Source organism: Coniophora puteana, assembly GCF_000271625.1.
Source record: "Coniophora puteana RWD-64-598 SS2 unplaced genomic scaffold CONPUscaffold_10, whole genome shotgun sequence".
Lineage (NCBI taxonomy): Eukaryota > Fungi > Basidiomycota > Agaricomycetes > Boletales > Coniophoraceae > Coniophora > Coniophora puteana.
Window position 1 is genome coordinate 922,595 of NW_006913062.1, and position 26,808 is coordinate 949,402.

General features: G+C 51.2%; 12 protein-coding genes across 12 annotated transcripts; 2 read left to right on the forward strand and 10 right to left on the reverse strand.

Moving 5' to 3' along the window:
• Positions 1-8: 8 nt before the first annotated feature.
• Positions 9-1,404, reverse strand: CONPUDRAFT_91837 (HlyIII-domain-containing protein; the record flags this gene model as incomplete). The annotated part of the gene is made up of 9 exons (XM_007773249.1): positions 9-174; positions 257-464; positions 528-629; positions 683-725; positions 787-823; positions 885-978; positions 1,037-1,054; positions 1,104-1,147; positions 1,208-1,404. The coding sequence occupies 9 exons, from the start codon at positions 1,402-1,404 to the stop codon at positions 9-11; spliced, it is 909 nt and encodes a 302-aa protein (XP_007771439.1).
• Positions 1,405-2,251: 847 nt separating this feature from the next.
• On the reverse strand, positions 2,252-4,127 carry CONPUDRAFT_108277 (uncharacterized protein). Its single transcript, XM_007773250.1, has 7 exons — positions 3,910-4,127; positions 3,650-3,835; positions 3,383-3,598; positions 3,202-3,324; positions 2,951-3,136; positions 2,572-2,892; positions 2,252-2,518 (listed from the first exon to the last, which is right to left on the reverse strand). Exons 1-7 carry the CDS (start codon positions 3,970-3,972, stop codon positions 2,417-2,419), a joined length of 1,197 nt encoding a protein of 398 aa, XP_007771440.1. The 5' UTR covers positions 3,973-4,127; the 3' UTR covers positions 2,252-2,416.
• A 204-nt stretch (positions 4,128-4,331) lies between these two features.
• Positions 4,332-6,213, reverse strand: CONPUDRAFT_167417 (uncharacterized protein; the record flags this gene model as incomplete). Its single annotated transcript, XM_007773251.1, has 7 exons — positions 4,332-4,653; positions 4,706-5,079; positions 5,130-5,219; positions 5,267-5,437; positions 5,488-5,667; positions 5,719-5,805; positions 5,862-6,213. The coding sequence occupies 7 exons, from the start codon at positions 6,211-6,213 to the stop codon at positions 4,420-4,422; spliced, it is 1,488 nt and encodes a 495-aa protein (XP_007771441.1). The 3' UTR covers positions 4,332-4,419.
• Positions 6,214-8,438: 2,225 nt separating this feature from the next.
• Positions 8,439-9,131, forward strand: CONPUDRAFT_28038 (uncharacterized protein; the record flags this gene model as incomplete). The annotated part of the gene is made up of 1 exon (XM_007772889.1): positions 8,439-9,131. A coding segment is annotated over one exon (693 nt), but the record flags the coding sequence as incomplete, so codon positions are not given.
• Positions 9,132-9,755: 624 nt separating this feature from the next.
• CONPUDRAFT_108283 (FKBP-like protein) lies at positions 9,756-11,244 on the reverse strand. The gene is made up of 4 exons (XM_007773252.1): positions 11,106-11,244; positions 10,888-11,038; positions 10,798-10,838; positions 9,756-10,734 (listed from the first exon to the last, which is right to left on the reverse strand). The coding sequence occupies exons 1-4, from the start codon at positions 11,181-11,183 to the stop codon at positions 10,615-10,617; spliced, it is 390 nt and encodes a 129-aa protein (XP_007771442.1). The 5' UTR covers positions 11,184-11,244; the 3' UTR covers positions 9,756-10,614.
• Positions 11,245-11,579: 335 nt separating this feature from the next.
• Positions 11,580-11,729, reverse strand: CONPUDRAFT_60550 (uncharacterized protein; the record flags this gene model as incomplete). Its single annotated transcript, XM_007772917.1, has 1 exon — positions 11,580-11,729. A coding segment is annotated over one exon (150 nt), but the record flags the coding sequence as incomplete, so codon positions are not given.
• A 156-nt stretch (positions 11,730-11,885) lies between these two features.
• Positions 11,886-13,809, forward strand: CONPUDRAFT_61289 (hemin import ATP-binding protein hmuV; the record flags this gene model as incomplete). The annotated part of the gene is made up of 9 exons (XM_007772961.1): positions 11,886-11,993; positions 12,047-12,357; positions 12,407-12,618; positions 12,672-13,178; positions 13,226-13,268; positions 13,319-13,366; positions 13,424-13,546; positions 13,597-13,724; positions 13,778-13,809. Coding segments are annotated over 9 exons (1,512 nt in total), but the record flags the coding sequence as incomplete, so codon positions are not given.
• A 373-nt stretch (positions 13,810-14,182) lies between these two features.
• CONPUDRAFT_167419 (uncharacterized protein) lies at positions 14,183-17,307 on the reverse strand. The gene is made up of 8 exons (XM_007773253.1): positions 17,235-17,307; positions 15,694-17,181; positions 15,309-15,637; positions 15,201-15,250; positions 14,608-15,151; positions 14,441-14,540; positions 14,316-14,384; positions 14,183-14,249 (listed from the first exon to the last, which is right to left on the reverse strand). Exons 2-5 carry the CDS (start codon positions 17,172-17,174, stop codon positions 14,831-14,833), a joined length of 2,181 nt encoding a protein of 726 aa, XP_007771443.1. The 5' UTR covers positions 17,175-17,181; positions 17,235-17,307; the 3' UTR covers positions 14,183-14,249; positions 14,316-14,384; positions 14,441-14,540; positions 14,608-14,830.
• Positions 17,308-17,654: 347 nt separating this feature from the next.
• On the reverse strand, positions 17,655-20,263 carry CONPUDRAFT_61293 (PX-domain-containing protein; the record flags this gene model as incomplete). The annotated part of the gene is made up of 8 exons (XM_007772962.1): positions 17,655-18,005; positions 18,042-18,122; positions 18,171-18,239; positions 18,293-18,369; positions 18,428-18,622; positions 18,678-18,882; positions 18,934-19,788; positions 19,889-20,263. The coding sequence occupies 8 exons, from the start codon at positions 20,261-20,263 to the stop codon at positions 17,655-17,657; spliced, it is 2,208 nt and encodes a 735-aa protein (XP_007771152.1).
• Positions 20,264-20,543: 280 nt separating this feature from the next.
• On the reverse strand, positions 20,544-22,201 carry CONPUDRAFT_108297 (Aldo keto reductase). The gene is made up of 6 exons (XM_007773254.1): positions 21,895-22,201; positions 21,745-21,830; positions 21,446-21,670; positions 21,168-21,384; positions 20,895-21,101; positions 20,544-20,839 (listed from the first exon to the last, which is right to left on the reverse strand). Exons 1-6 carry the CDS (start codon positions 22,006-22,008, stop codon positions 20,681-20,683), a joined length of 1,008 nt encoding a protein of 335 aa, XP_007771444.1. The 5' UTR covers positions 22,009-22,201; the 3' UTR covers positions 20,544-20,680.
• Positions 22,202-22,573: 372 nt separating this feature from the next.
• On the reverse strand, positions 22,574-23,770 carry CONPUDRAFT_60371 (Aldo keto reductase; the record flags this gene model as incomplete). Its single annotated transcript, XM_007772908.1, has 6 exons — positions 22,574-22,743; positions 22,807-22,997; positions 23,061-23,148; positions 23,208-23,333; positions 23,395-23,643; positions 23,710-23,770. 6 exons carry the CDS (start codon positions 23,768-23,770, stop codon positions 22,574-22,576), a joined length of 885 nt encoding a protein of 294 aa, XP_007771098.1.
• Positions 23,771-24,974: 1,204 nt separating this feature from the next.
• Positions 24,975-25,157, reverse strand: CONPUDRAFT_43583 (uncharacterized protein; the record flags this gene model as incomplete). Its single annotated transcript, XM_007772902.1, has 1 exon — positions 24,975-25,157. A coding segment is annotated over one exon (183 nt), but the record flags the coding sequence as incomplete, so codon positions are not given.
• Between the last annotated feature and the right edge of the window lie 1,651 nt (positions 25,158-26,808).

A 26,808-nucleotide genomic window follows, 5' to 3' on the forward strand; every position in this document is an offset into this window, starting at 1 on the left:
CGTCGATTCTACAGCAGGCATACATCTGGTCTCGAGTGCCAGTGTTGAAACGCCGATACAAGACACACCCAGTGAGCCAGTGCGGCAATGACAACGCAAACGTGGAAGATCTGATGAGAGGCAAAGAAGTGGTCAAACCGTCCAGGGGAAAGGCGCTCTGGAATGCGGTTTGCGCTGCAACGGTAATGATGTGTCAGACATGCCCCTGATTCCTGACAGGCCTGAACTTGCGGCAGCGGAGAAGGAATGGGCTTACTAGATGAGCGCCCCGAATATGTAGAGTGCCCCTGAGAGGAGCAGCCAACCGAGCCCCATCTCCGAGAACATATGCACGGGGCCGTGAGTAAACAAAAGCTGTGTCACAGGCACGATGGCAGTGAGTCCTAGTACGATGAAGACCCCTGTACGTGCACCGCGGTGTGAGGGCTGAGCATACTCAGGGTTGAGGACGATATATGCTGCGCCTTGAGGGAATGGAAGACATTCGGTCAGCGTACACGTTCAGCGACCAAGACGCCGATACGCACCAACCCCGGCGCTGAAGATCAACCCCAAGTAGAATGTCTGAGCCAGTGGCTCGCAGTAGAATCCATAGTAGAGGCAGGGTACAAAGGATCCAACAATGAGGACTGAATACGGTTGTGAGCTGAGCCCTGTTCGCCAATGGAGGTCGTCAGCTCACCGACAATACCGGAGTAGTCTAGAGCGTGACACTGGTGAAAAACCTTGGCAGTCGTCGGTCCTTGAGCTGTTGCTACCAATAAGAGAAAACGCAGGCTGACTCACCCGCTCAGAGTGACAAGTTGCAGTGTGAAAGGTTGCGCTACCCGAGAGACAGAAGATGGCGGAGAAGAAAGGTGGCGAGGACGCATGTGTCGACCCACGACGCGGATGCGTGGCCGGCCACCCAAAATGTTTGAAAAGAACATAGGATGAGCAAGAAAAGGGCAGCCCCGAGCAGGTGGGAGTGAATGTTGACTGCACAAGCACCGCAGCTTATTCGCGGAGATCAAGCTTGTTCAGATATATTACATACTAGTCTCGTTGTGTAGATCTATGCCTGACTTAAGAACAGTAAAGCAGAAGGAGATGCTTCAACTCACATCCAAACACAGACCCGATACAACCTCGCCAACTGTTCTGAACACTACGAGTCAACGTGTTGGGTAGCTTTCGGAAAGACTCCGCAACACCTTCTGTAACTTACCGGCGATACCCTGTCAAGATGTACTCATTATCTCTCTGCCAGAGTGGTATCTCGTTCCATGTTAGCGTCTTCGGTGCCTTTTCTCTCGGCCTACCATGCATAGGTGAAGCGCTTGGTGAGTTTGAGGAGCCGTCGGGAACGTCAACCTTTAACGAAAAGAGCCTGCGCTGAGTCCCGTTGGCCTCGGTCCGCTGCATGTTTGCCCAGTTGGGGAGTTCCGGCAAAGGTCGACGCGTAAATTGTGAAGCTGAAAGACCAGTTGTATCTATCGGAGATGTGACGGGAGCAAGCTGTTTGTATGTGTCATTTCGTTGGGGTTCAGAGCAAAACGCTGGTGAAAATACAATGAAGGCCCCACGGCACCCGGCCCTTTGCCCGAGTCCATGTGAATTCTATTCAGGGACGCTGGCTCGGCAACTGCCGCGATGCGCGTTAGCCGTTACAGTCAGTTGCATATCGATAGACCCAGACGCGCTTACTGGAGCTCCCGAACCTTGTTAGCAGGAGTGGCGGCGCGTCGGCAAACCACGTTTGGTGCTGCAGTGCAGCCAGGGACAAGCCAAGTTGAGAACTAACATTGTCACGGGACCCGTTGAACGCGACGTGCGAGCGCTCATCGCGTCCTTGATCGCGTCTCTACTTCCTCTATGCTGAAAACAAGGATACAAGAGACTGAGTACTTCAAGCGCATGATAGACTATATTCTATCTTGAATTTTATATACTCGCCATAGGGATGCTGTGCGATCGTAGGTCAACGCGACGCGACAAGTCCTATGCCTAGTAAATCGGTACTTGAGTGAGAGCTGGTAAGGAAAGCATCTCGCGTGTGAGCAGAGGACACCGAACATCCGTACGGGGAAGGTACTGAATTACTCAGGACACCACCCGCTCCATTTGCTGACATTAGGTTCGGGGGCTCCAGTAAGCGCGTCTGAGTCTATCGATATGCAACTGACTGTAACGCCAGTCGACACCTATGAAGTGGAACACCCAAAATTATATGTTGGGATCATCACGATGATCATGAAGATGAAAATACACTGGATATATACGTAAGAAGGCTTGTGCAGCCTGAGCCGTGATACATGTTTGGGGCGGAGTGGTTATCTATCGTTACAGTGTTACTAATGCACAAGTTGTGAGAGAAGTCATAAGCGTATTTAAGAGAACTACAAGTCTGAATAGCCAGGGACTAGGACAAGATTCATCATGAGATGAATACCTTCTTCAGAGCCGAGAGTTCACATGTATAGCCAGTATGTGGGCAAATAACCTTGCCATTTTTTTTGCTCGCCATTTCTTCCAAAGACTAGGCGAGTCATCAGTCCTACCGAGTCGGACAAAACAGCTAACGAAGCTTACATCTCTGGAGTACACCTGGCCATTTGGGAATGCCATAGGTGGGTTGTCTTCGTCCATGATCTTACCGTTTATACGGCACACAATCGTGGAGTTCGTGTGGTGACTGAAGGGGACATCTTTGGCCAATACATTGACATGCGGGTCACAGGTTGGGCAGTCAACGTTCTTGGGTTCAACACCACACCCGGGGAGTTTGAGAGATGCCAAGCCCGCGTACAGCGCAAGATGCAGAAGAGGCTCGGTCGGAAGTGAATTCAGGCTGTATATGGCGAGCCGGAATGACTTGATTAAGTTCGTCCACCTCGAGTTGTCATACAGGCGCTAAGGGTGGTTTCACGATCAGGCAAAGCAGGCAGCTTGAAGAGAGACGCTTACGAACTCTGTATTGACTAGAAGTAGTCGTTGGTGGAATTGCTAGCAAAGCCGATGCCTGTAGAATCTCCTTGAAATGCGTCTCTTGCCATGGCACGAGATGTTTCTTCGAATATGTCATTGCTTCCTCCATCTTGCGTGAGCGCGCCAACTCAATGTATTCTTGCATGCGAAGTTCAAATTCAAGCGTGCTCTGTGGGCGCAAATGATGTCATGGCTGTCAAGCGTTGCCGACAAGCACGCGCGAATACCCCTTACCTTGATCTTTCGCAACGCCGCCTTGTTCTCACTGCACCAAGCGAGCGCCTCCGTACAGCTATGCTTGCGCAAGGCTTCCTCAGTTCTGCTGATGTCTGTAAAGAGATCTATGTCCACGAATCTCTAGAATAGAAGTAGTGTGTATAAGCCGTGAATTCTGTGGGATGGGGTTGCAACTTGCCTCGATGTGCTTCTCCTCTGCAAGCTTGCGAGCGGTCTGCTCCTTCCCGTTACGCAAAGCCCAGTCTACAAGCCACCTGTCGAGGCGAACATCCGCCCACCTCGAAAATTCAGGGTCGCTGGTTGAAGGCAAGTTCTCCACTGCACTAACAAGGTTTAGTCGGTCTCGAGTGACTTCTATCGTGGGCTTTCCGGATACTTCTTGTAGGTCTGAGAGCTAAGGCATAGCTCGCATCATGCAAGAAGTACAGGAAATGAAGTGCCTCACCTTGCGCTGTAGGTTCTCCACCCGCGCGATCATGCCTTCCACCGACTTGAGCGCATCCTCTGGATCCGCCTCACCAACCTTCGATCGCTTCAACAACTCATTTGAGGTGGTCTGGACAAACGCGAGTTCGCGCTCTAAGTTTCGCTGTGATACACGGAAGACCTTGCGGTAATTTTCATACGGGACCTAAAAGCATGCGACCGCATAGGATATATTCAAGGTCGGAACACAGTAAGCAAAGACCTGACGCAAGTACTCACGCGAACGAATGGCTGTTCGAACAGCATCACACCTTCCATATTAACTTTCCCTAGTGTTCCCATTTTGCTATTCCCAGAACTGGCAATAGTGATCACTGTACTATAGCCTGTACGAACGTGAGCTCAATCGTGAAAGTAGGGGATTCCTAGGGAAATGTTGGTAGACGTTGGAACAGGTTGGGTCTTGGTGTGGTGGGGCGAGTCGTGCTCCTCCTTAGTGATCTCCACGTGGCTTGTTACTCAGTTCATTGCGGCCTGCAAATGTCACAATCTCTACGTAACACATGAGCGTTACACTAGATCACATGTCCATTTGAGGTAAGTAGGATCTTATGTAAGGTCTTCGTAAGCACCTCAATTGGAAGGTGACTGTCACCGTCTATAACCTTCATCAACAGCAAACAACCTTAACCTGACTTGTTGGCTACACTTTATTGAACCATGGCAGCAACATGAAGTCTAAAGCCTTAACACTACATTACGGGCATCTACACATTGTTTTCTCCTTATTCATTGGGCTGCTTGCCGTGTTAGCTTCCATGCCTTGAACTCTCTGACAAGCGCGACAATGAGGGGCACCGAGATTGAAGCAAAGAGTGGCGTGTACACAGCATACTTGTGTTCAGCAGGGAAGTAGAGCAAAGCGAGCATTCCCGGATCGAAGAACGCTCGAGATGCGAACGCCAGAGCCTGGCTTGACCATTTAAGCGTTAGCTCGGGTGAAATCGAAGATGCACGGTAAGCCTGCACACGGTAAGCATGTGGGTCAAATGAAGGCCTAGGACACATCTCATACCTCCTCGAGGAGATCAAGCGAACCTTGAACTTCATCTCTCACGACGTCGCCTACGGGCATATTCTCAATTTCTTCAACCAGTTTGATGATGCTATGCAATGTATCCTGACTTCCGTGGATGTTCTCGAGAGCGCGCCGGCGAAGAAGGGCATCTAGCTGCCAAGAGGAAAGAGCAGACGTCTCAAGCGATCGAACATCCGGAGGAAGGTTGGCGACACCCATGAGAGTTAAGAACTGGCCGACGAAGGTGGAGAATACTGGCAACAAGTCTTTCTCCTTGAGATGTACCAGTTCCTGCTGATCGGGTGGTGTATTTAAGACATATACGCCTCCCCATTGCGGAAGTAGGAAACCATTGGAGTTGGCTGGACGACCTACGATTGGTAACATAAGCAGAAGTTTGTCGCGTGTATTACTTACTTGCCTGCAGTGTCAAGGATGTACATTGGCATGTCTTTTTGCGATGGTACGAAAAGAACAAAGTGCAAGACCGGATCATTCGACACGGAAGATGCTGCTCAAGGAGTCAACCGAGATCATTGGGTAGTAAGCGCATCTTACCCAGCGTCCACTCAGCGGAGTTGACAAACACAGTCAACTGATCATGCGTGAGGCCTAGGCCATTGTCGATAATTTCCGGTTGAAAAGCCAGCGGCGAATGGTATTGTACTTGGCTTTCAATGGTAAAATTATGCAGCAGACCCAGTTCGCTGAGAACGGGATTAAAGTGCTCTTCAAGCGGATTTCAACAAGTTGCTGTGGCTCATGCGTAGATGGCTCACTAGAAATGGCTCTTTGAACATCCCATCCGGTAGCCCCTGACTTGGACGCAGCATTTTCGTTCAGCAGCGAGAATGCTAGCCTATATCGCGGTGCATATTGTATGACTCGTTCTGGCAAGTTGTCCGCCGTAGCCATATATGGTGCCACAAGATCTGAGAGCAATTCCGCTATCCTTGTTGCTAAAGGCCACACGTCGGAACTAAAGCCGGACTGAGAAGCTATGCACTTACGACGTTTCACGTCCTCTGAAGACAGAACAAGAGATCTGTTACCAACGACTGTTGACTTACCCGCTGAGACAGTGTAGGAGCTTTTCTCTGAACAGGTCATCATTGACAAGTGTTTCTTGAGTCGCGACAAGGAACGGACATACCATCGGCTCCAACTACTACCTTTGCATCAATACCTCTCCACCGGGATGAACTAGCTGACGCCTCCAGGAGACCGTTAACTTCAGATGCAACTGAGTCCACCTGAGTACCAAAGGAGGATCTGTCAAGTGCCAAGGTAACCGCAAGGCGGGGGCGCTCTTCTACTTGTGCGCGTATGCGATGTGAAGGAAGGCTTAGGCGTTCAATGCTTGTTGTTCGCCACCAGAAGGGCAGCGCGAGGATGATGACAATCCAGTAAGAGCTAAGTACAAACCAGCGCGTCTGTACATTCTCGTATGTAAGCCTTGAAGGATCCTTGACCTTGGAAGTGTCTGAGCCTGGCTGTGTGTCCATGGAACAGCCGCGTCTTGGGTAAATTATGGACTGAACGGATGTTTCGGAGTTTGAACCACTCCTTAACCTAACACTCCTCAAGTGCCCGTGGCCGTGTACGAGTAAACTACTTACACACAGGCTTTTTTCTCAGCTTTTTCCTTCTCTCTCTTTCATCTGTACTCTTTGGGAAATCTGCAGTGGTCTGGCTCAGGATATTCTCTTGTTGCTTAAGGCGAGACAATCCTTCGCTTACCATAAACACCTCCGCTCTCTCGTGGTTCTTAAATGGCGTCTACTGGTTACGACCAATATATTCCCCCTGGTATCCCCCCAGACTACGATCCTCGCCGCTACTTTAACTCGGAGCTTCCTCCTTTCTATGACGTTCGTCAGCCTGACTACGCGTACGAATACCATGACTCAAGACATGTTCTTCAACAGGAACCTCCGTACTCCCCTCGTCCCCGATCCCCATCTCCCGTGTCCTCGTATCGACATTTCGCTTCTAGAGATAACTTTGCAGAACGAGATACTCCTTATCGTGAAGAGTATCCGAATAGCTATCGGCCTCCTCCAAATGTCTATCGACCTGACTACTACAGTCGCAGTCCATCTCCCGAGCGTTTTGAACGGCCTCAGCCATCGGGATCTTCATACCGACCTCAGGGATCTCACTGGCGACCTTCATCTTGGCATGAGGCAAGGTCTCCTGTGAGCCCTACTACTCCGTGGGATAAAACTCGACACAATGATGGTCGGGCTACCATGGCTGAACGGATGGTCGAGCCATCTGACGCGTGGAAAGCTAACCAACCTGGATGGCGAGATACGTAAGTAGTTGACATGTAAGCGGATAGTGTCCACCAACTCATCATGGAATCAGACGTGAGACTGCCGGTCCAGAACGTCAGTTTCACCCTCGAGGTAGAGGTCGTCGAGGTTCACGTGCAGCGAGGTTTCGACCAACAATGCTCGGAGGGGACAGCTATCGCCCAGGCATGCGCGAATCATACCCCTTCTCTCGGGCAGATTCTTATAGACCCTCTTACGATGATGACGAACCGAGACGATTCTACCCTGCGCGCGATACCCCAAATTCGTATCATCCTGGTTACGCCGCCTCTCCGCATGCCCGAGCCTCTCACACCTACTCTGAACACGATGACTACCATCGTCATGGATCACCTCGATCATATGACGAATCCCCAACTCGACCAAAGCGTCCGCGTGTGAATCGTATTAGCATGGTCAAACGGACACCGCCTTATGCATACCCTCGGCGACGTTCAGAATCCCGCTCTCGGTCTTGGTCTCGCTCACGCTCACGCTCGGTTTCTTCTACATCGGACGATGTCCGGCCACGAAAGAAGCCCAGGCCACGGTCCAGGTCTAGGTCCAGGTCTATTTCACGCTCGCGTTCTTCGTCGGCCTCCAGTCGACGTAGTCGATCGAGATCGCCTACAGATAGCATACGTAGCACACCGCCAGCTACTCCTCCTAAGTCTACCCTGCACCTTCCATCGCCACCACCTACCACTGCGGAAACGGACGTTGGTAAGGACGAACTTCATCCTGATTCTACCCTGCCGGTGCAGGCGCAAGACGAGCCCCCAAGTTCAACCGCTTCGTCGTCTTTACCAACACCTTTGGTACTACCTGGTGTTGCTGAAGGTTAGATATATCTTCGAGTGCTTAAGTCAATCTAACTATGTACCCTAGATGCACCCGTCGCAGTCATCGAACCGAAGCCCATATCTGACTCGCAATGTGTTGATCTCAATACTTCTGATGCTAGCGATCTTATCGACAAGCCATTGCAACCCGATGAGGTCAAGGTCAACATGCTTTCATCTGTTCAGCCGACGGAGGAAATACCTGCCACCAATGGCATTTCCGAGTCTGACGCCATGGAAATCATACCTGGGCTTGCTACGACATCAGTGGTACCCCTTGATCCAGACTCGCCGCCAGCGCCCCCAAAGCCCCCGCCCTCTCCACCTACCTCTCCACCTATCGACGTTTCGAAACATCAACATCAAGCTTCCTCGCGGGCTGCGGTTGCTCCTCCCATTCGTTCACTTGCAAAACCCTCTGCACTCGCACCCTCTGTTGTCTCTAGAGTCAAAGAACCGGAGGGACGTCATAGGCGTTCTTCCTCGAGGCAAGCCGCCAAGGCTGCTTTGAACAAACAGAAACCTCCCGACCCCAACATTGCAACTGTTGATCGGCTGACTGAAGGTGATCTTCGCGAAGGCATTGAAACTGTGGTGGTAAAGAGACTGCAACGTGACCACCAAAGCAGGGATGAGCTTATTCTTCCTGTTTTGATGGCAAACCAAGCGATCGCAGACTTGCCTCCCAAGAAGTCCGAGAGCTATAACATCGTCGAGGATATCATGAACACATTCCGGCACGATAGCAAGCCTTTGACTATGCATTTCGATATTTATGATTCGCTCATGAACCACTTCGAGCGACGCGAGGCAGTCGTGGTCGAGAAGGCACAGCAGTTAAAGGAGGAATACCTTTCACTACATGAAAAGTGGATCGCCCATTGTGCGCGTTTGGACGGCATGCAGAAGAATGGAATCAACGATGAGCTCGTGGCACCGTCCGGGAGGTCAACACGCCGTTCTGCCGCCATGCTAGGCGACACTGCACGATCCGACCTTGAGATGGAACAGATCATTGCTAGTCTCGGGATTGAGGAGCTCACTGACCCTAGCCTCCTAGCGGTCAAGAACGTGGCCAGGATTCCGGACATGATTTCAGTCTCTGAGGGCACCATCGACTACCTTTATGATGACACGAACAATATTGTTCAGGATCCCGCGGAATTCTATAGCTGCTCTTCAGGTAACGACATTTGGACCGATGAAGAGCGGGAGATATTCAATGTGAAGTTTGCGGCGCATCCGAAGCAATTCGGCCTCATTGCCGAGTTTATCCCGAGTAAGACCGCGCAGCAATGCGTCACGTATTATTACCTGCACAAGAAGAAGTTCGTGGACTTTCGCAAGGTCATCGCGCAGTATGCTCCTGGACGAAGACGAAAGAACGGTCGGTCAAATAAAGCGAAGGGTAACGCCCTCCTCGCAGACATTCAGCGGCATGATGACGAGGTTTCAAAGGCTACCAAGGTCACCGAGGCATCTGCAACTGGCAGGCGCAAACGTACAATTCTACGCACTACTGAGCCACGGAAGGTTACCTCCCGTCGTCTGGCTGCACAGCAGGATCAAACGCCCACGCCCACGACATCTACTCCTGATCCCGAGCCGGATACTGGGACTAAAAGGAAAAGGCGAGGAGCTGCCGCACGTGCGGCAAACGCGACACCGAATGCAGATGTGGCTGAGGCGGCTGAGGTATGCATTAAAGCAAGCTTTTGAAAGCCAGCAGGTTAAAATTATAATTCCAGGATGCCGGTCCCAAGAAGATGACGAGGAAGTCTCGGCGTGGGCGAGGAATGACCACAACTCATCAAGATGGCTCGTCGGCCCCTGACGTATCAGGCAATACCTCTAGACAGAGAACTGCTATCACAAGTGCAGTTTGGGGCGACGCCGATAAATGTACGGAGTGATTAACCCTTTCGAAACGGGACTCGAAGGGCTGACTCGTAGGATAGCACTTTTCCTTACCCTCCTGGGTCAGTATGGGGACGACTTCAAGCGCATTGCTGCTTCAATGCCGAGTAAGGTGTGTCTGTATGAGAAGGTCCACCAGAAGGAGTCGGCTAATAGCGCCCAGACGACTGCGCAGGTTAGCAATTATTACAAGAACCATGCCGAAGAACTCCAGCTGGACAAGATTGCGACGAAGGCATCTGTGCACTCCGCATTCCCTGAGTTGACACCCTATCGGCAAGATGTTAGCTTGTACCCTATCATGACTGCAATGTCGGGAAATACGCCGTTGTCATCTGTGACTGAGTCTTCTGACAACATGACTACACCGGGGTCTCGCATACGCATCAGCGACCTTCTTAGCCCTGCCCGTCCCGGTGCATCATCATTTTCGAAGTCTCCATCAGGCCAGCCATTCCCTCTTCCGCTACCACAATCACCTTTACAGCCCCGTCTGCATCCTCCTTCCAGTTTCCCTCGTTTTGTGTCCTCCCCTGGCACAGGAGATAGGGCGACGTTATTTAGCAATCAATAGCATATAGCGAGTAATATAGCAAATAACTCATCCTAGGCATTACTTATGATCATCGTCAATTCGCGACGAGCGACAGAGATTCGTTAGCGGTTGAATGGGTTATATGGACGACTTGAGGGCGTCGGTCATGTACATGGCGAGCTTCCAGATACAATACTACAGCAATGCATGTTGAAGATGCGGTTAATGTATAACTTGCTTGGTGTAAACGAAAAGCAAGCATCCGGCAAGAACAGCAAGTGCGGGCAAATATCTTCAACGCCTGCCTTCGACCATGATAACGTGGTAGCCAAAGTTCGTCTTGACAAGAGGAGATAGTATGGGCTTGTCAACAGTTGAAGGAGTCAACGCAAATGCAGCGTCCTGAAACGGCCCCTAGAGGGTAAAACAGTACTTATCAGACCTTAGAAATTAGATGGACACCACGGAACAACTCACCACCATGGATCCCCGAGTCATCCATCCCAAGCTTCCTCCCGCTGTCACATGTTAGGCTTCGAACAACACTCATTTGCACAACCTACGTACCTTTAGCCTTATCCTCCGAGTATTCCTGTGCAACCTTATCAAATCGCTGCCCCTCCTGTATCTTCTGCAAAGCCTCTGAAGCTCTTGAATGCTTCTCGCACAAGATATGGCGTACATTGATGGCGGTTGCAGGTTTCAATCCGCCTTTCCCCTGACATGACAGGATGGCTGCAGCTGTGGATCATGCATCATGCAAGACTCAGGAAGGCAAGACAAACTTTGGACGAAGAATCGTCGTCTTTGGGCTGCTTGGATCCGCCTCCCTTTTTATCACCGGCCGCTTGCTTTTTAGCCATTGAGTCCAGAGAAACTGAACAAGTTAGACAAGCCGACGTTCGCTCTGACACGGTCACGGTCACGGTGGTGACTCTGGCGAGAGAATGTGATAGTCACAGGCGCGCGTGCTTCCGTAACGGGCGTCACAGCACCCCAATACGTGACATCCGCTGCAGCCGGAGCCGCGGGGAGATTACAGATTTTGAGCTTGCCGTGACGCTGACGCGCGAAGTCAGTCTGCCCCTTCCTCCCCTCATCTGTCACCATGGCGGACAAAATTACTCGTATTGCCATCGTCGACTCTAACCGCTGCAAGCCGAAACGATGCGCTCAGGAGTGTAAAAAGGCGAGTACTTTGTACGATGGTAGGAGCTGATTAGATACTCATCTTAGAATTCTACAGTCATGTCCGGTCGTCAAGATGGGTGCGTCGCTTTCAAAGCACACGACTTGGTATTTCTGACATGATTTGCAGGCAAACTCTGTATAGAGGTCAAGCCCACGGATAAGATCGCCTTCATTTCGGAATTCTTGTGCATTGGGTGTGGTATATGTGTCAAGAAGTGAGTACCTAGCTAACACGTTAGCCAAGCTTTCTAATCTTTGTCGGCATCAGGTGCCCATTCGAAGCAATCGCTATCATTAACCTGCCCACCAACCTGGAATCCCAAGTTACTCACCGTTATACCGCGAACGCCTTCAAGCTGCATCGTCTGCCTACTCCAAGACCAGGACAGGTGTTGGGTTTGGTCGGGACGAACGGTATTGGGAAGAGTACAGCTTTGAAGATCTTAGCCGGCAAGCTGAAGCCCAACCTGGGACGATATGACGTGCGGTTTATTTCTCTGATGTTCCATCTCCTCTGATTCAAGAGCGACCATAGGATCCTCCTGATTGGCAAGAAATCCTGAAGTACTTCCGTGGGTCAGAGCTTCAGAACTACTTTACGAAGGTTTTGGAGGATAACCTGAAGGCTCTGATCAAGCCTCAGTATGTCGATCATATTCCGAGGGCCATCAAGGGAAATATGACGGTGACGGACATGCTCGATTCGAAACTGGAACTCGATAACAAGCAGCTCATGTGTGATGAACTCGAACTGAACAAGGTTCTTGATCGCGACGTCTCTCAGCTTTCTGGAGGGGAGCTCCAGCGATTTGCGATTGCCATGACTTGCATCCAGAGGGCTAACGTGTGAGTATTTCCGATTGGATCAGGGAACCGTGCTCAGATGTATCAAAAGTTACATGTTCGACGAGCCTTCGTCATACCTGGATGTCAAGCAACGTCTCAGGGCTGCCGAAGTCATTCGATCACTGCTGAGCCCCGATTGCTACGTCATTGCCGTCGAGCACGATTTGTCCGTGCTTGATTATCTCTCGGATTTCGTCTGCTGTCTTTACGGCAAGCCGTCCATGTACGGTGTCGTTACCATGCCTTACTCGGTTCGTGAAGGTAAGTTTTCACCTAACCGTAGCCCTTGGTGTGACGTCATGACCCTGGTAAAGGTATCAACATATTCCTTGACGGTTTCATTCCGACCGAAAACTTGCGGTTCCGCGAGGACTCTCTTTCTTTTAAGATGATGGAGACTGCCGAAGAGATCATTCTCGACAAAACGCGGCATTACCAATACCCAGCCATGACAAAGACGATGGGCAACTTCAAACTTACTGTTGAGGCGGGTAGCTTCACCGATTCAGAGATCATTGTCATGCTTGGCGAGAACGGGACGGGCAAGACGACGTTCGTGCGCCTGCTTGCAGGCGTAACGACTCCCGATGTCGAGTCGGACAAGATGGAGTTGGCGGTGTCGCTCAAACCACAGACGATTTCGCCCAAGTTCCCGGGCTCAGTCCGGATGCTGCTCCTCAAGCAAATCAAGCAAGCATTCATGCACCCCCAATTCCAGACGGACGTGCTGAAACCAATGAACCTGGATAATATTATGGACCAGGAGGTCAAAACATTGTCTGGAGGAGAGTTGCAGAGAGTTGCCATCGTTTTGGCTCTCGGTACGTCTACCAGTATTTTCCATAGTACCACACTAAAAGAAGTCTAGGCAAGCCTAATGTCTCTGTCTATCTTCTCGACGAACCTAGCTCGTGAGTGTCGATCTGACCTTTAAGGGGACACGCCATTGATGTGTTTTTAGGTTCCTTGACTCCGAGCAGCGTATCATCGCCAGTAAGGTCATCAAGCGGTGAGTAATCAGCCCATTGATGCCTCTCAACACTCTAGCTCACCCAATTTCGTGCAGGTTCATTCTCCATGCTAAGAAGACCGCCTTCGTCATTGAGCACGACTTCATCATGGCTACATACCTCGCTGACCGTGTCATCGTCTTTGAAGGCCAGCCAGCCATCGCTGCTACTGCTACTCCGTACGCTTCTCTATCGGCCAGTGATAGTCACCCACTAATCTCTATTTTAGTCCTCAATCACTGCTTTCGGGCATGAACCGCTTCCTTAAATCGCTCGAGATTACGTTCCGTCGCGATCCTACCAACTTCCGCCCGCGTGTCAACAAGCTCAACAGTGTCAAGGACCGTGAGCAGAAATGTATGTTTCTAATCCTTTCATGTATACTGTACCAATCGTTAACACTATCGTAGCCATGGGCAACTACTTCTTCCTTGAGGAGTAATTGCAATGCATATTAGACGTCTCCGGGCCACCGATGTAACGTGGTGTACAAAAAAGACGCGAGATGAAGTGTCTCACTTGTACTCTTTTTAAAGATGTAGCGGTACCCAACCCTCATTGTACACCAGGTGCTGATGTCATGATTATACGTATTACTAGTGTCATCCGATGTTAATCATTGGAATGTATTTAACTACCTACACGAGCGCGATCGGAGAAGTTGGAAAAACGTTATGATGAGTCACCTCACGCGTCCGTGGCAAGTACTGACGCGTAACGCGTGCTCTTATTACGCGTGACACGCGTTGTTCGCCCCTCTCCTCGAGACTTCACTCCTTTGACTTATCCATGATGTCTGAGCAAGTCTCGCCACGCGTCAATGCTGCCAGGCTCCCCAGTTTCAAAGGGAGAGCCATCCGGATGCCCTGCAAGGTCCTTCGCGTGCGTCCTTAGCTTGCCTCATTTCGTGCCTCGGCTCACCGGGTGTTTTGCAAAATAACACACAAGTTTCAAACACCTGACGTTGCGACTGTGCAAACGTCCGATGGCGGCGAGGTCGAGGTCCGCCTCCAAAAAGTTTGTGTCTCTTGAAAAGTTTACACAAAGGCTCATAGAATCATGTTCCACTGCAGGAACATTCAATGACGGCGACATTCGTGGAGGTGATTGGTACTGTTGTGGGTGATGCGGAAGTGAAGTTACTGGGATGTATCAACTTCGAGGAAGAATTTGGTAAGCACGCTTCGCAACGGGTTTGCGACAATATGCTGACAATCCGTGCTTTGCCTTGACTCCGTAGACATGAAACTCATCAACGATACTATCGAGCTTACTTTTGACCCACGATTCCAAAAGATTTTCCCTCAGTGACAGTGAAGGACCGATCATTCACCTATTCCTCTTGCTTCTAATTGATATCCATGCTCCTGTATCTCCTACACCAGTCTCATCCATTCGTATTGTCCGATGAGGACAATCCTCTATGGAGAAATGCACAACAAGTAATCCAAATCTCGCACACATTACGAAGGTAACGCGCCAGCCTTAGCCATCTTCTTGTCATGCCCTCGCTTCCGGTTATGGTTCCCTCTACTCGCCTTGTTCTTGTCTTTCCAAGCGCGATCGCGGCCGGTCCCGTCGCCCGAACTCGATGGTCCACCACCTCGTCCGCTACCCCCACCAATACCAGCACCTCCCCGTCCTCTACCCCCTCGGTTAACGTGACCGCCTCTGCCCCGTCCTCCTGACTGCTGTGAAGTGGAGGGCCCGGGTGCAGAAGAGGCGATAGGCTCGGGCTTGTTGCCTGAGAATTCGTGTTTGGCCAGTATTTTGTCTTTCTTGGGCTACAAGGATTTAGAAATCGAAAAAGGGTGAACACCTGGGTATACTCACATTCCTTTCCAACATAATTGCCCATCCTTCGATTTGCTGGTCATCCCAACCTGTAAAGCGATATGAGCGCTGGCGACGTCCGAGAGCAAAGTTTGAAAATATACACACCAGTCTGTGCTTTGAGGTCTGCACGCTGCTTGCTTCTCCGCGTTTGAGAATCAATGGCAAAAAGTTTAGGCTCGCGAATGTACGCAAGTTCGAGGATGGTCTCTGGATTCGGCCGTGCCTCCCCTTGCCCCTCCTCATCCTCGGATTCGTCTCCGCTTTGCTCACCGTCTCCTGCGACTTTAACGTCGGCAATGTCATCCAAGTCCATGTCTTCTTCATCCTGTCCATCACCGTCTTCCTCGTCAGATTCGGACATAGCTTCCACGCGCCGTAGAATATCCGCTTTTAATCGTTCGACTTCAGCTCTGTCACGTCCGGTCTCGTTCGCACTGTTGAATTAATGTCAGAGACTCTGATGAGTGATACGAGAGGGGACATAGAAGACCTTTTCTTTCCCTTGTGAAGCTGATTGAGGTCCATAACGTCGTCGTCAAAAATATTTCTACGCTCAATGGGTTCCAGCACGACCTGCTGCTGAACATGATCTAATGAAGTTGACTGAGTTGTGGTAATTTGCGACGACTTATGCAGATCATCTTCGCTTGGTGCTGTCCCTTCCAGAAGCGCCGCAATGAGTCGCTCAGCATTACCACGGAAGGGATGATCCGGGTGTGTAAGGGCTGCTCTGACATACTCCGGGCTCGCGTCCGGGAAGATATCCAGTACCTGGATGATCTTGATGTCAAGCTCGGGGTCGACGACCTCCTCGATGACAGGCATATCAATCTCCCTTCCCTTCCCTTTGCCCACATTATTGTCTAGTGCTCGGGATGTGGTCGGGGGTGCACCAGACGACTTGATGATGAGCTTAAGAATGCCAGGGTTTTTTGCGCCTCCCGGGCCACTAGGCTCGAGCTCGAGAGACCTCAGCGCCGCTTCCAGCTGTCCGACGCGGGCATCTTCCTTCTCAACCTCCTTCATGATCGATTTCATCGACCGTGCGAGATCGTACACGTGCTGATAGTCTGCGAGGAGTGGTTGGTCGAGAAAGGGTGTTCCAGGCGAAGAGCTGACGCTGGGATGTGGGGCCGAAATGCTGGGCCTCGAAAGCTGCGTCAGCGCCTGAACAATTGCAAGCGCTTTCATGCTCTCCCATCTAAGGTTGGGTCCTGCGACAGACACGTCCTCAAGGAGGACAGTGATGATTATATGAAACGCGTCCAACAAATCGACCTTGGTGTCTATCCATAAACGTTCCCAATCATCGAGGGGTGTTGTGGTCCCACGGAAACCACCATACGAATGTGCGACAGACGCCAGACCTTCGTCATACGCCGTCGCAAGTGCAACTAAGAAAGACTGCTGAGCGGTGAAAGTCTGCACAAGTTCCCGCGGACAGCTACGAAGCAGCGCGACGAGGCAAAATGCCGTCTTGCGCAGGCCATAAAGACCTGATGAGTTCGCAGGAATCAGGAGCTCTTCAAACGACGGGACAGCATCAGAATAGAACTGCGTGAAGAGCGCAGGGTTGTTCTCTAGCGCGTTGCGGAAGACTGCCTGACTGGGGTTGCGCGAGCGCGTGGAGGTGCAGACAGCGAGATCAAGAAGAGTCTTGAGGTCCAGAGGTGGGGATGTCAGAGCCAACTTTTCGGCAAGTAAAAGGGTAAGCTTCCGAATCTTCGCGTTGCCCTCTCGTTCGGAAGCCTGGTTCCAGATCAACGCCTGCAGTCTCTGGCGAGCTTCATCCTCAGCGTACGTCTCAACGAAGAGTCGGTTAGCTGAAGTGTCGCGCTTTTCCGGAGGGAGTGCTATGACGGTTTGTAGTGCTGAGATGACATTTGACTCAAAGTTTGCAAGCTGAGATGGGGAGAAGGATTTCCTGGCCTGAGAGGAAGGATAGACAGGCAGCGATGAGTCCACGATCATAACTCGGCTACACACAGCACTTTATTCCTCAGCGCTGTGGATGGAGGCCAGATAACTCACTTTTGAGTCGAAAGAGCAGTATTTTAACGGATCCAAGGAACCTGAAGTCGTGTTGAGACCGCGTTTGCGCTTTGGTGGATAACCGTGTCGTTGAGTCAGGGGTTCTAATTGGGAGGTGCGGAACCGTACAAACCTTCCCGACCCGACTTGTCGGTACTAATCACTAGTCACTGAAGTACTGAGGTTTGGTCTCACGATAGTGTACATCTTTATGTTTATGCGTAAAATGCATGGAAAAGAATCGTCAGAGCTACAGAGATACCAAGGATAAGTATATGGAGATGTACAACAGGACAGAAGATAACGTCGCAGCTCGTAATAGGTCATGGATGTTCAACAACAATATTGCAAATGCAGAAAGTACTCCAGTCCAACTTCAACTCTGATGAGGTTCACCAGCTCCACTCCGCCCAAAGCAGCTCACCACAGCTTCCCTATCGCAACACTAACAGGCCTCATCGGCGCCGAATCATACACATGTGGGTATGGCTGCGTGAGTGGCCGCGATTCAACCCGCGGGTGGTCCAGCTCGCGTTCATAGCGAGATGGCTGCCTCGCGGATTTGCCCAACTCGTCGTACGCCGGCGAGTCGAACTGGCTACGCGCTGTGCGCAGCCGGGCGAGCACCTGCTCATAAAACGCAATCTCGCCGTCTAGGTGATCCTTTGCGATGTTCGCAAAGTCGTCTACCTTCTGCCTGTGGTAGGCCTCCATCTCGGCCATCGTCGTATTCAGTACGGTTTCGCAGCGGGCGGCCATGTCCTCATTCACCTGCGAAAAGATAGTTCATGTCGAACGTGGCGAGACATGATGGATGCAACGTGCCTTGCCCTCACGCATGGACTCTTTATGCCGAGAAACGGTAGTTCGGTGTGTATCAATGATACCCTGTAATTTTGTTAAAAGGGAAGACTGGCGATGCTTGCGCTGGCTCACTTCGAATGATGGATACGGATGAGCAGCGGATTTTAAAGCCTCATGCGTAGCAAGCTGCGTTCGCTCAGCCTAAAAACAGCCTTCAGCTGATGGTTTTTCCAAAGAAAGGTTTTATTGCTGACATGGTCATCGTACAGTCCCGCAACAGACTGCAATGTTTCTGAGGTCTTCTGCAGAGCCTTTGTCAGCTTCAGACATTCTGGTAATATCTATCGTTAGCCTCATGATATAATGGAGGTGTCTAAACCAATGCTCACCAGTGCATCCTTCTCGCCAGCACCAAGCACCCTCCTCGTTCAGCATGCCATTTGGCTTTCCTTTCGAGTTGACGCTATGGATGCTGTGGGTATCTTCCTCGTCACTGATACCCATCGGAGGTGTAGATGATAATGATTTGGACGTGATCATGCTAAGCATTGAATAAGAAAGCAGTCGCTCGGATTGCGAGATTACTAAAGAAACCTAGGTAAGTTATAGTGGGATTCTTGTAAATGAGATAAGACGAACCTTGTCTAGATTCTCTGTACCGACCAAACATATTTCGGAGTCCCTGAACGCCCCTACCAACATTCTTTATATGACTCTCAAACCTATCAACGGTCTCCGAGGCTTCGTCGACATCAATGTTAAATGCGGGATGAAAGACACGGGCGAAGAATGAAGACCCAGAAGGCAGTGTTGACAAGTAACGAGGCATCAACTCATCCCAGTCCTGTCGGATGTGAGTGGTCAGAAAATCTAGCACATAGGCAGATAAACTCACATCGTCGCTCTCGCAGCCCAAGAAAGCCGTCAGAACTTCAGTATGCCGAGCAAGAGGGTGTTTCACGACGCGATTGATGTACCGCTCGAGATCTCCTCGGCGAGCCTCAACAAACCCTGCACTGAAACGACCCGCGTATTGCTTGTCGGGAAGTGGAGGCAGAGCAATACTGGGCAGCCGTCTCAGAAGAACAGTGTGCAGAACCACGAAATGCGAGAACCGTCGCTGGACAGTGACGGTCGTGGGCGGCAATGATCCATTCGGCGTCGTTGCCTTCGGCAGCCCGTCCGAGGCTACCCCATTCTCCCCGTCGCCCTCCCCATTAAGCTCGGGTTCCGACGGGGGATGGAAAACGGAGGTGACGCTGTACGTCGTGTATGTCGATCCACCAGACCCAGGCGTCTTGTGGGTCTGTGGCGAATGCACGAGCACGCCGAACTCGGGCACTTGGCTTTGCCACGACGGGCCCGCATCGATAAAGTGTGTGTCGATGCCACCGGTGACGAGCCGACTGAGCCTATTGCTGTCCGTGATGCTTGCGCTCGTCGTCGAGCGCATATGAGAGTGGCCCATCCCAATGGGCGGGTTAATGTCGAGTGGTTCGTCGACGCCATGGAGGACCCAATCTTCGGCACCGCTGGTGACAAACGGGGAGAAGCGGTTGATGCTCCGCCCTCGGAGAAGGCTCTGGCGGAAGGTCGGGATGAGGTTCGGGATCCATTCACCCGTTATCTGTGGGACGAGAGGGAGGGGGGTCGATTCTTTCTTGGGGGACGCTTTGGGTGTTATCGACCCGGTGGAGACCTCTTTGCCGTGTCGCTTGCCTTTGGGTGCTGCGAGGAAATCTGTCGTGAACTTGAAGGGGATTAGAGGCCGCTCATCCCGGCAAGACGGGCACAGAGGGTGATCTCGAAGAGGGAGGGGAAGGGCATCTGAGGTGTGAGTAAGTACTCACAGTATAGTACGTCCGCGGGAGCAGGCCTATCTGTCCCTCCTTGGTACGGGCCAGGCTCCATCCATCGCCGGCGTCCTCCTTGAGGATATCCAGTGCATCTCCCGCCTCAACGATAAGTTCCCTAAACTCGATCCTGCCCTCGAAAAAGTACAACGCGCGGGCGGAGCGGCCCTCCTGGTCGTCGGTATCATCGGTATCATCTGGTTCGTCGTCTGAAAGAGAGAACCTCTCCATGTGTTCCGTCCAGGCCGCAGATGAGTTAAGGCCAGCATCGAAGCCCGGGGCATGTGAGTGTGGGCGAGGCGGGGCATCTGCAGTAAATAGGGCGAGCGCAGAGCCGGGGGCGGCTTTGATTGTGCGGGGAAGAGTGGCCATCGCGGTGTGAGACCGGCCCCGTTAATGTTTTTAGCCTTTTGGGGCCTTGATGTTGGTTCGGTATCGTTAGCCGACTGAGGTTGGTGTCTAGATGAACATATGCGATTTAGAGCTGGGAGGGAAGAATCAAGGAGTGTATTATCTCTGATATGATTTGGTGACTAGGTCTAGGAAGGTCTAAGCGCGTTCCCAATATCATCTCATTAGTCCATGTCCATGTGAACATTGATCGACGTCACTCATCTCCGTTTCACGCCCGGCTTCACTTGCTCTTCCATTTGTTAAAGTTTCATATCACAGTCCAAAATGACACTCCAGCAAATCCCTTCTCAATCAAGGGTATTAATCGTACACTACGCATGTGGTACAATAAGATACTGTTAAAAGAATATACTTTGGTTTGATGCATCATGCATCTCATTTCAGATCCGGTGTCTCCACGAACATTTGTATCCACAGGAACTCGGGGTACCGAAGGCCGTTCTGGTGGTCAGTTTTCTCGGCATAGCCCCTCACTTCCTTGATGGATTCCGCACTCAGTTTGACATTCACAGCATCAAGGTTTTCGTTGAGGTACTAATGAATCGGTCAGAGAAGTATCCGAACCACTCGTAAAAGCAGGAATACACACCTTGATCTTCTTTGTTCCAGGGATGGGGATGATATCGTCACCCTGCGCCAGGAGCCACGCGAGGGCCACCTGGGCTGCGGTAGCGTTGTGCGCATCGCCGACCTTCTTCAGGCCATCGGCCAATTTGAGGATGTTCGGGAAGTTCTCGCTCGAGTACCTTGAGATCTTGCGGCGGATGTCATCAGCCTCGAAGGCATCTGGCGATCTCTGAGTAATCGCGCGAAATCAATTAGCCAATGAAGTTGTGTAGAACCGCAATTGTGAGTCACCCACGTATTGACCGGTAATCAGACCACGCCCAAGAGGACAGTTGGCAATAATCTTCACGCCAAGCTCACGCGCCGTCTTGAGCAGGTTGAGCTCGCCCTCGATGTCAAGCGTGAACGGTGAATATTCGACCTCAACCACGGCTATCGGGTGCACCTTGTGTGCACGACGAAGGGTGTTGGCGGTACACTCGGATAGACCGAGGTACTTGACTTTGCCAGCCCTACGATGCGCGATCGGATGTCAGATAGCCGTAATGAAGAACCCAAACCCCGGCAACTCACTTGACCAGTGTCGCCATCTCAGCCACCGTTTCCTCGATAGGCACTTCGGAATCAGACCTGTAGAGGATGAACAATTCAACCTTGTCGACACCAAGGCGCTGGAGCGACCGAGCAAAGTTGCGTTGGACCGACTCGGGGGTGCCGTCAACACCCCTAGCGGTCTCTTTGGTGATTCCAAACTTCGTGGAGAGGAAGATGTCGTTGCGCTTGCCAGTACGCTTGAACCTAAAAAGCCCATCGAATCGGACGTCAATAATGATAAATCTTTTATGCATTGAGAAGAGGACCATGGGACGCACCACTTGCCGATCAGCTCCTCACTGTCGCCGTAGATGTTGGCAGTATCCCAGAATCTGCAGCCGCGCTCGTACGCAGCATCGAGGACCTGGAGGTCAAAGCCATAACGATCAATGACCTTGGTACAATATCGCACTGAAGATGACACCGACCTTGAAGCGCTCTTCGTCAGACTCAACGGCACCGTAATAGGCAGAGATGCCCATCGAACCAAAGCCGATGGCAGACACATCATCTGTACCGATTTTGCGAGTGGGGTACGACATTTTGCGTTTGGATGCTAATTAAGAGCAGGGAACCTTGAGTTCATTCTGGGGAGCTTCGGGCTTTTATATGAGTACGTTCGGAAGCTGAGTAAGGTGGAGGACATCTTTCGGAGGAATCTGTGGTTGTTGTTTATGCCATGGCGGGCTCAAGGCGGGTTGTATGGCTTGCGATTAGTGCGTGGCGAACGGTGAGACCTGCAGCTGGTAAGAAGATACGCGAGATAATAGGCCGCACTCGACTTGCCCCAACTGGATTAGGGATTTTTGGCCCGGGGGCAGAATAGCCATACTCCTTGAGGTAGCTTGCCGCTACCGCACTGGAACTAGCATGTACGACGAAACGTAATACAACAGGAGTATCACTTTGATGATGAAACTGGGAGGAATGTGTCAATGTAATGTTTTGCCTTAAGCATCGACAGTCGACCGCCTTCATGACATCGAGGAGCTATGTGTACATGTTCATTGGTATGATTCGAACGGTAACGCATTTACAGCCAGACACCATAAATACCGTCACTTCTAAAATACACTCTTGTGTAATCCCCCATACGTCGGTGCACGTCTAGTTGCAGTCGGGGAAGCCCAAGCTGCCCCATCCAGTCCAGCCAGGGTGGCAGGCACGGAAGTGGTGCGTCCCGTCGATCTTGAACAGTTCCTGGATCTCAGCGTCCGAGAGGTCGACGATCGTGGAGTTGCTCAGGATACGCGAGTTAGTGACCGATTTGGGGAGGACTGCAGCATACGACGAGAATCAATGTTTGGCATAGCTCAAGCATGGCGAAGGAAAGGACTGACCAGTGGTTCCGGAGACGTTGGCCCAAAGCGAAACGAGGATGTTCGCGGGCTGAACGTTATGCGCCGCCGCGAGTTTGTTGACGACTTCGTTCTTGAGTAGGGGCGAGTTGTCCGAGCCAAGAGGAGAGTATGCGGTAAGGACGATGCCTTTAGACTGGCAATACTTCACGACGTCTTGCTGTGGGCAAGAACTGTGTTACCCAGACATGTGGTCAGATACCCAAGTTCTCAGAAGTGATGCTAAGAATACGCACGGGTGGAGCTCAATCTGGTTGACCGCGGGGACGACCCGAGCAACAGGGAGGAGACGCTCGAGAAATTCGACAGAGAAGTTGGAAACCCCTTATCACATGTTGCATGAGAAGGCAGCTTCGCGCACGGAACATGGGAAGGCGGCGTACCGATGGCCTTGACTTTATCGGGGTGGGCAAGGAAGAGGTCCTCCATCGACTTCCAAGTATCGAGCCAGTCATGGCTCTTGTCAGCCTTGAAGTCACTCGTCATCGGCGCGGGCCAGTGCATGAGCCCTATGATGAAAACACCCGTTAGCCCCCACCCAAATCAACCAAGGCAAGTCTGATAACGTACAGAGGTCGAGGTAGGGCGTGTTTAGCTTCTGGAGCGACGACTCGAGCGCCTTGGCCGCGTTCTTGTGGTCGGGGTTGTTTAACTTGGTGGTAAGGAAGATCTGCTCACGAGAGACGCCAGAGGCCTTGATGCCCTGGCCAACCTCGTTCTCGTTTGAGTACGCAGCGGCAGTGTCGACGTGCTTGTAGCCGTTCTTGAGCGCAAACTCGACGGCGTGCTCGACCTGACCAGGCTGGGACTTCCAGGTGCCTATCATAATGCCCGGTAAGCACGATCATATCGAGAGATCGTAGTTTGGATGGAGATGTGACGCACCAAGGCCGACGGTGGGCATAATTGCGCCAGTGTTGAGCTTGACGGACGTGGAGGCGGGCATGATGTAGTACGCTGTAAGTTGGATAGTTGGGATGGTAGTTGCAAGGATGTGAGTCCAAGACACCTGTTTTTATAGAATGACGTGCCTCCATCGCGCTGAAATAGATGACGCGGAGGGCCCTGGAGGGCCGCCAATTCTCAATTTGCTCACTGGTATGGGCCATCGTGACACCTTGGCATCGTCCTCATCTGCGGAGCTTCTTCGGGGGCATAAGTCTATAAGAAGGGGAAAAAGCTTATGGGAGAGGAGACAGGGGATAAGCCACGTGTTACGCGCGTCTGTGGCACGATCTGACACAATCGATTATTCGTTGCGTCTCTCGGCCGGCAGTAGCGTTCCGCCTCTGGCATGTATGTTCCGACCTTGACGCGAGGTTATTCACCCTAGGAAACGACGCTGAGGCCCTCAAACTTGAGCACGACGAAGAGGAATATGGATCGCCCTGATGAAACGATAGCGTCTTATGCATGAAATGATAGAGGCGCACACAAAAATAAATCATGGCTGTTGCGGGGTGGTGGGATTCCCGGGCCTGCGTTCCGAAGTGGATTGGTAATTAGCACCCTCGCCCCGGCGTCGTTCTTCCTGCGAAGATAAGACATGCTCTGCATGATCATCTGATTCAGCGTGCGTAAGAAAGCATGATGAGAGCGACCAAGAGAGCACAGTGCGTCCCAGGCCCATCGTCCCATTTTCCCACACCCGGTCCTCTCAGGACCTCTTCCGATGTTGCCCAAATCCTAATTTCTACTAGATGTGTTTCCATTTTGCTTGAATTGTAGTGTGGTGTCTGGTTGTAGCCCACGTCACTCTCGTTCTTCCTCGTGTTGGTCTCGTGCCTTAGCACACCCGCTAGAGCCATGCGCTGGAGATTCACGATGTAACACGCTATGCCGAACCCTGGTATTTCAGAATCCGCCAGAGTTGCAAATACTAGAAGCGCGAGCAAGTCGGGATGAAGTATCACACCTCCGCCTCTGCCTAGCAAGTCTACCTGACCAGCCTTGAGCACGAAGAATTGCCAGTGAGGACTAACAGGGGTCTTCGTTCATCATAGGGCTCCAACCATTTAGTTTACATATACACCCTAGCGTAAATTTAAACAGAAACAGTTGTATTCGAATAAACCGTGTATAGTATTCGATTATAAACAGTTTACATAACACTATCTAGTCTTTATAACAGCTTGGAAGAACAAGTCAGGATCCTCCAACCATTTTTTCGTACACATAACCTTAGTAATTGTTGATGCCTTGAGCGAGGAACGAGAATTGCAACATACGTGACGTGAACCTGAGAATAGACACTCGACAGACACCGAAGTAGCAGGTATTAATGCCAAAAAGTCGCATGCCATCAAAGCGATAACAGGAAAGTCAGAATTATGCTCGTAAATGCAAAGTAAGAATACTATCAAATGTATAGTGAAAGCGGTGAAGCATACCTTCCACCAATCAAGTGATTGGCTCAGATTGTCAAAGAAACTGCCCTCGCCATCTGTCCATCGCTCAAATTCAGTGCGAACAAGCATATTGATTGGTGTGGGTGCGGGTGGGGGATTAAAACTTAGTTTTGCAAGCGGGTTCTTTGCCTTCAGCTGTGGGCGCTTGACAGGCGAAGGAGGGGCAGTTCTCGGGGCTCGCTCTTTCGAGTAGACATCGTGCACTGTCTTGAAAACAACGGTGGCACGCTTCTTCTCATCTGGGTCGAGTTCTTGGAACCACTCGGTGCAGAAATAGGGGTGGAGTACTGAAATAGTGACAGTGAGCCCGACAAATGCAGAAGATATGCAATTAGGTAGAAATCGAGTGAGCTTACCAGTGTAGGGTAGCCTGCTGTTGAGCAGGCAGACTATGCGATACAAGTTTGAAGGGGATACGAAGGCGAAGTGCCAGAATAGAGGGATAGAATACGAGGAGAGAGGCTCGGACTGAACTCGGGTTTCTGAGAGAGAAAGTGGGGCTGAATTCAATGCAGACTAACTATGACATAGAGCTGTATTTATACGGTTTCGAGACGAGGTGTGAGTAAGAGAAATTATGAGTCAAAACGAACGTGTGTACATGAGGTTTGCAATGGGTGTCAGCGATAAGGAGAGACTGAAAAGAAAACAAAAGAATCTAGGTACAATGAATGGAGATCTTGCTGCAGGTACGGGTCGGGAGTCCAAGCGAGATGTCAAAGCCGGAAGGACAATGCGAGACAATGTGTAGGAGGCGGATGGTCGACGACGTTAGTCGAAGCGGGCGGTCAAAGCGATCGGGATGTGGCGCAGTGGTCAGGGGCTGTCTAGGCGCGCGCACAGCGCGTCCCTTACACCAGTCGAGATGATATTATGCTGGCAGCATTTTGCCATACCAAAGTAATACATGAGTTTGACCTGACCAGCGGCGGCAGCTTCCCGAATCTTGAGAGGATGCTCACCAGCGACATTGTTGATATACTTGTCGAGATGCTCCCGCATCTGGTGATACAGGGGTAAAACGAGTGGGAGTGTGGCAATACCCTCTGTCAACATGATGTGTGTGTTTTCAGCGGCTGCAAGCTCTGGGTGTTCACCACTCCACATATCTATTGCCTGAACCGGTGCACCCAAAATATGGGTCATGCTATAAATACTAGTGCTTATAGTAGAAAAAGCCATCTACTTACCGTTTGAAGCTGGAGTCCACGCTCGACCATAGCGAGGGTAGTGGCTGGACATGTTTGAATATCCAACACCGGCAGGAGGCCATTATGGTGGGATATCTGGAGGTGCTCCACAATTGCACATAAACGTACACGGGGGCTGAAACCCTGATAATCTGTCGAATTATAGCACAAAGCTGGGAAGAGGTTAGATACACAGGATTCAGATATCGGGTGGAGGTATACCTTGTTATAAGTCGTGCTTGTTTCATTCATGGTTATTCAGTGTAGGTGCGAGTGCCCAGCAAATATACTAGTGCCTGATCACGCTGGTGGAGTCAGGAATAATTACTCTGTTTGTCCAATTCAAAAACAAGCATTATTATTGGGACCAGCACAAGATTATATTA

Bases quoted from the DNA above. Each gene is read 5' to 3' on its own strand.
- CONPUDRAFT_108297 (XM_007773254.1), bottom strand. From the start codon at position 22,008: ATGTCGTACCCCACTCGCAAAATCGGTACAGATGATGTGTCTGCCATC. The intron at 21,831-21,894 runs GTCGGTGTCATC...TTTGACCTCCAG, and splicing joins CTGACGAAGAGCGCTTCAAG to GTCCTCGATGCTGCGTACGA. The intron at 21,385-21,445 runs GTGAGTTGCCGG...CGCGCATCGTAG, and splicing joins GAGATGGCGACACTGGTCAA to GGCTGGCAAAGTCAAGTACC.
- CONPUDRAFT_167419 (XM_007773253.1), bottom strand. From the start codon at position 17,174: ATGATCGTGGACTCATCGCTGCCTGTCTATCCTTCCTCTCAGGCCAGG. The intron at 15,638-15,693 runs GTCTTCTATGTC...TTAATTCAACAG, and splicing joins CTTCACAAGGGAAAGAAAAG to TGCGAACGAGACCGGACGTG. The intron at 15,152-15,200 runs GTGAGTATACCC...AAATCCTTGTAG, and splicing joins CAATTATGTTGGAAAGGAAT to CCCAAGAAAGACAAAATACT.
- CONPUDRAFT_108283 (XM_007773252.1), bottom strand. From the start codon at position 11,183: ATGGCTAAAAAGCAAGCGGCCGGTGATAAAAAGGGAGGCGGATCCAAG. The intron at 11,039-11,105 runs GTTTGTCTTGCC...CTGTCATGTCAG, and splicing joins ACGACGATTCTTCGTCCAAA to GGGAAAGGCGGATTGAAACC. The intron at 10,839-10,887 runs GTACGTAGGTTG...AACATGTGACAG, and splicing joins CTCGGAGGATAAGGCTAAAG to CGGGAGGAAGCTTGGGATGG.
- CONPUDRAFT_108277 (XM_007773250.1), bottom strand. From the start codon at position 3,972: ATGGGAACACTAGGGAAAGTTAATATGGAAGGTGTGATGCTGTTCGAA. The intron at 3,836-3,909 runs GTGAGTACTTGC...GCATGCTTTTAG, and splicing joins TCGAACAGCCATTCGTTCGC to GTCCCGTATGAAAATTACCG. The intron at 3,325-3,382 runs GCAAGTTGCAAC...CTTCTATTCTAG, and splicing joins CAGAGGAGAAGCACATCGAG to AGATTCGTGGACATAGATCT.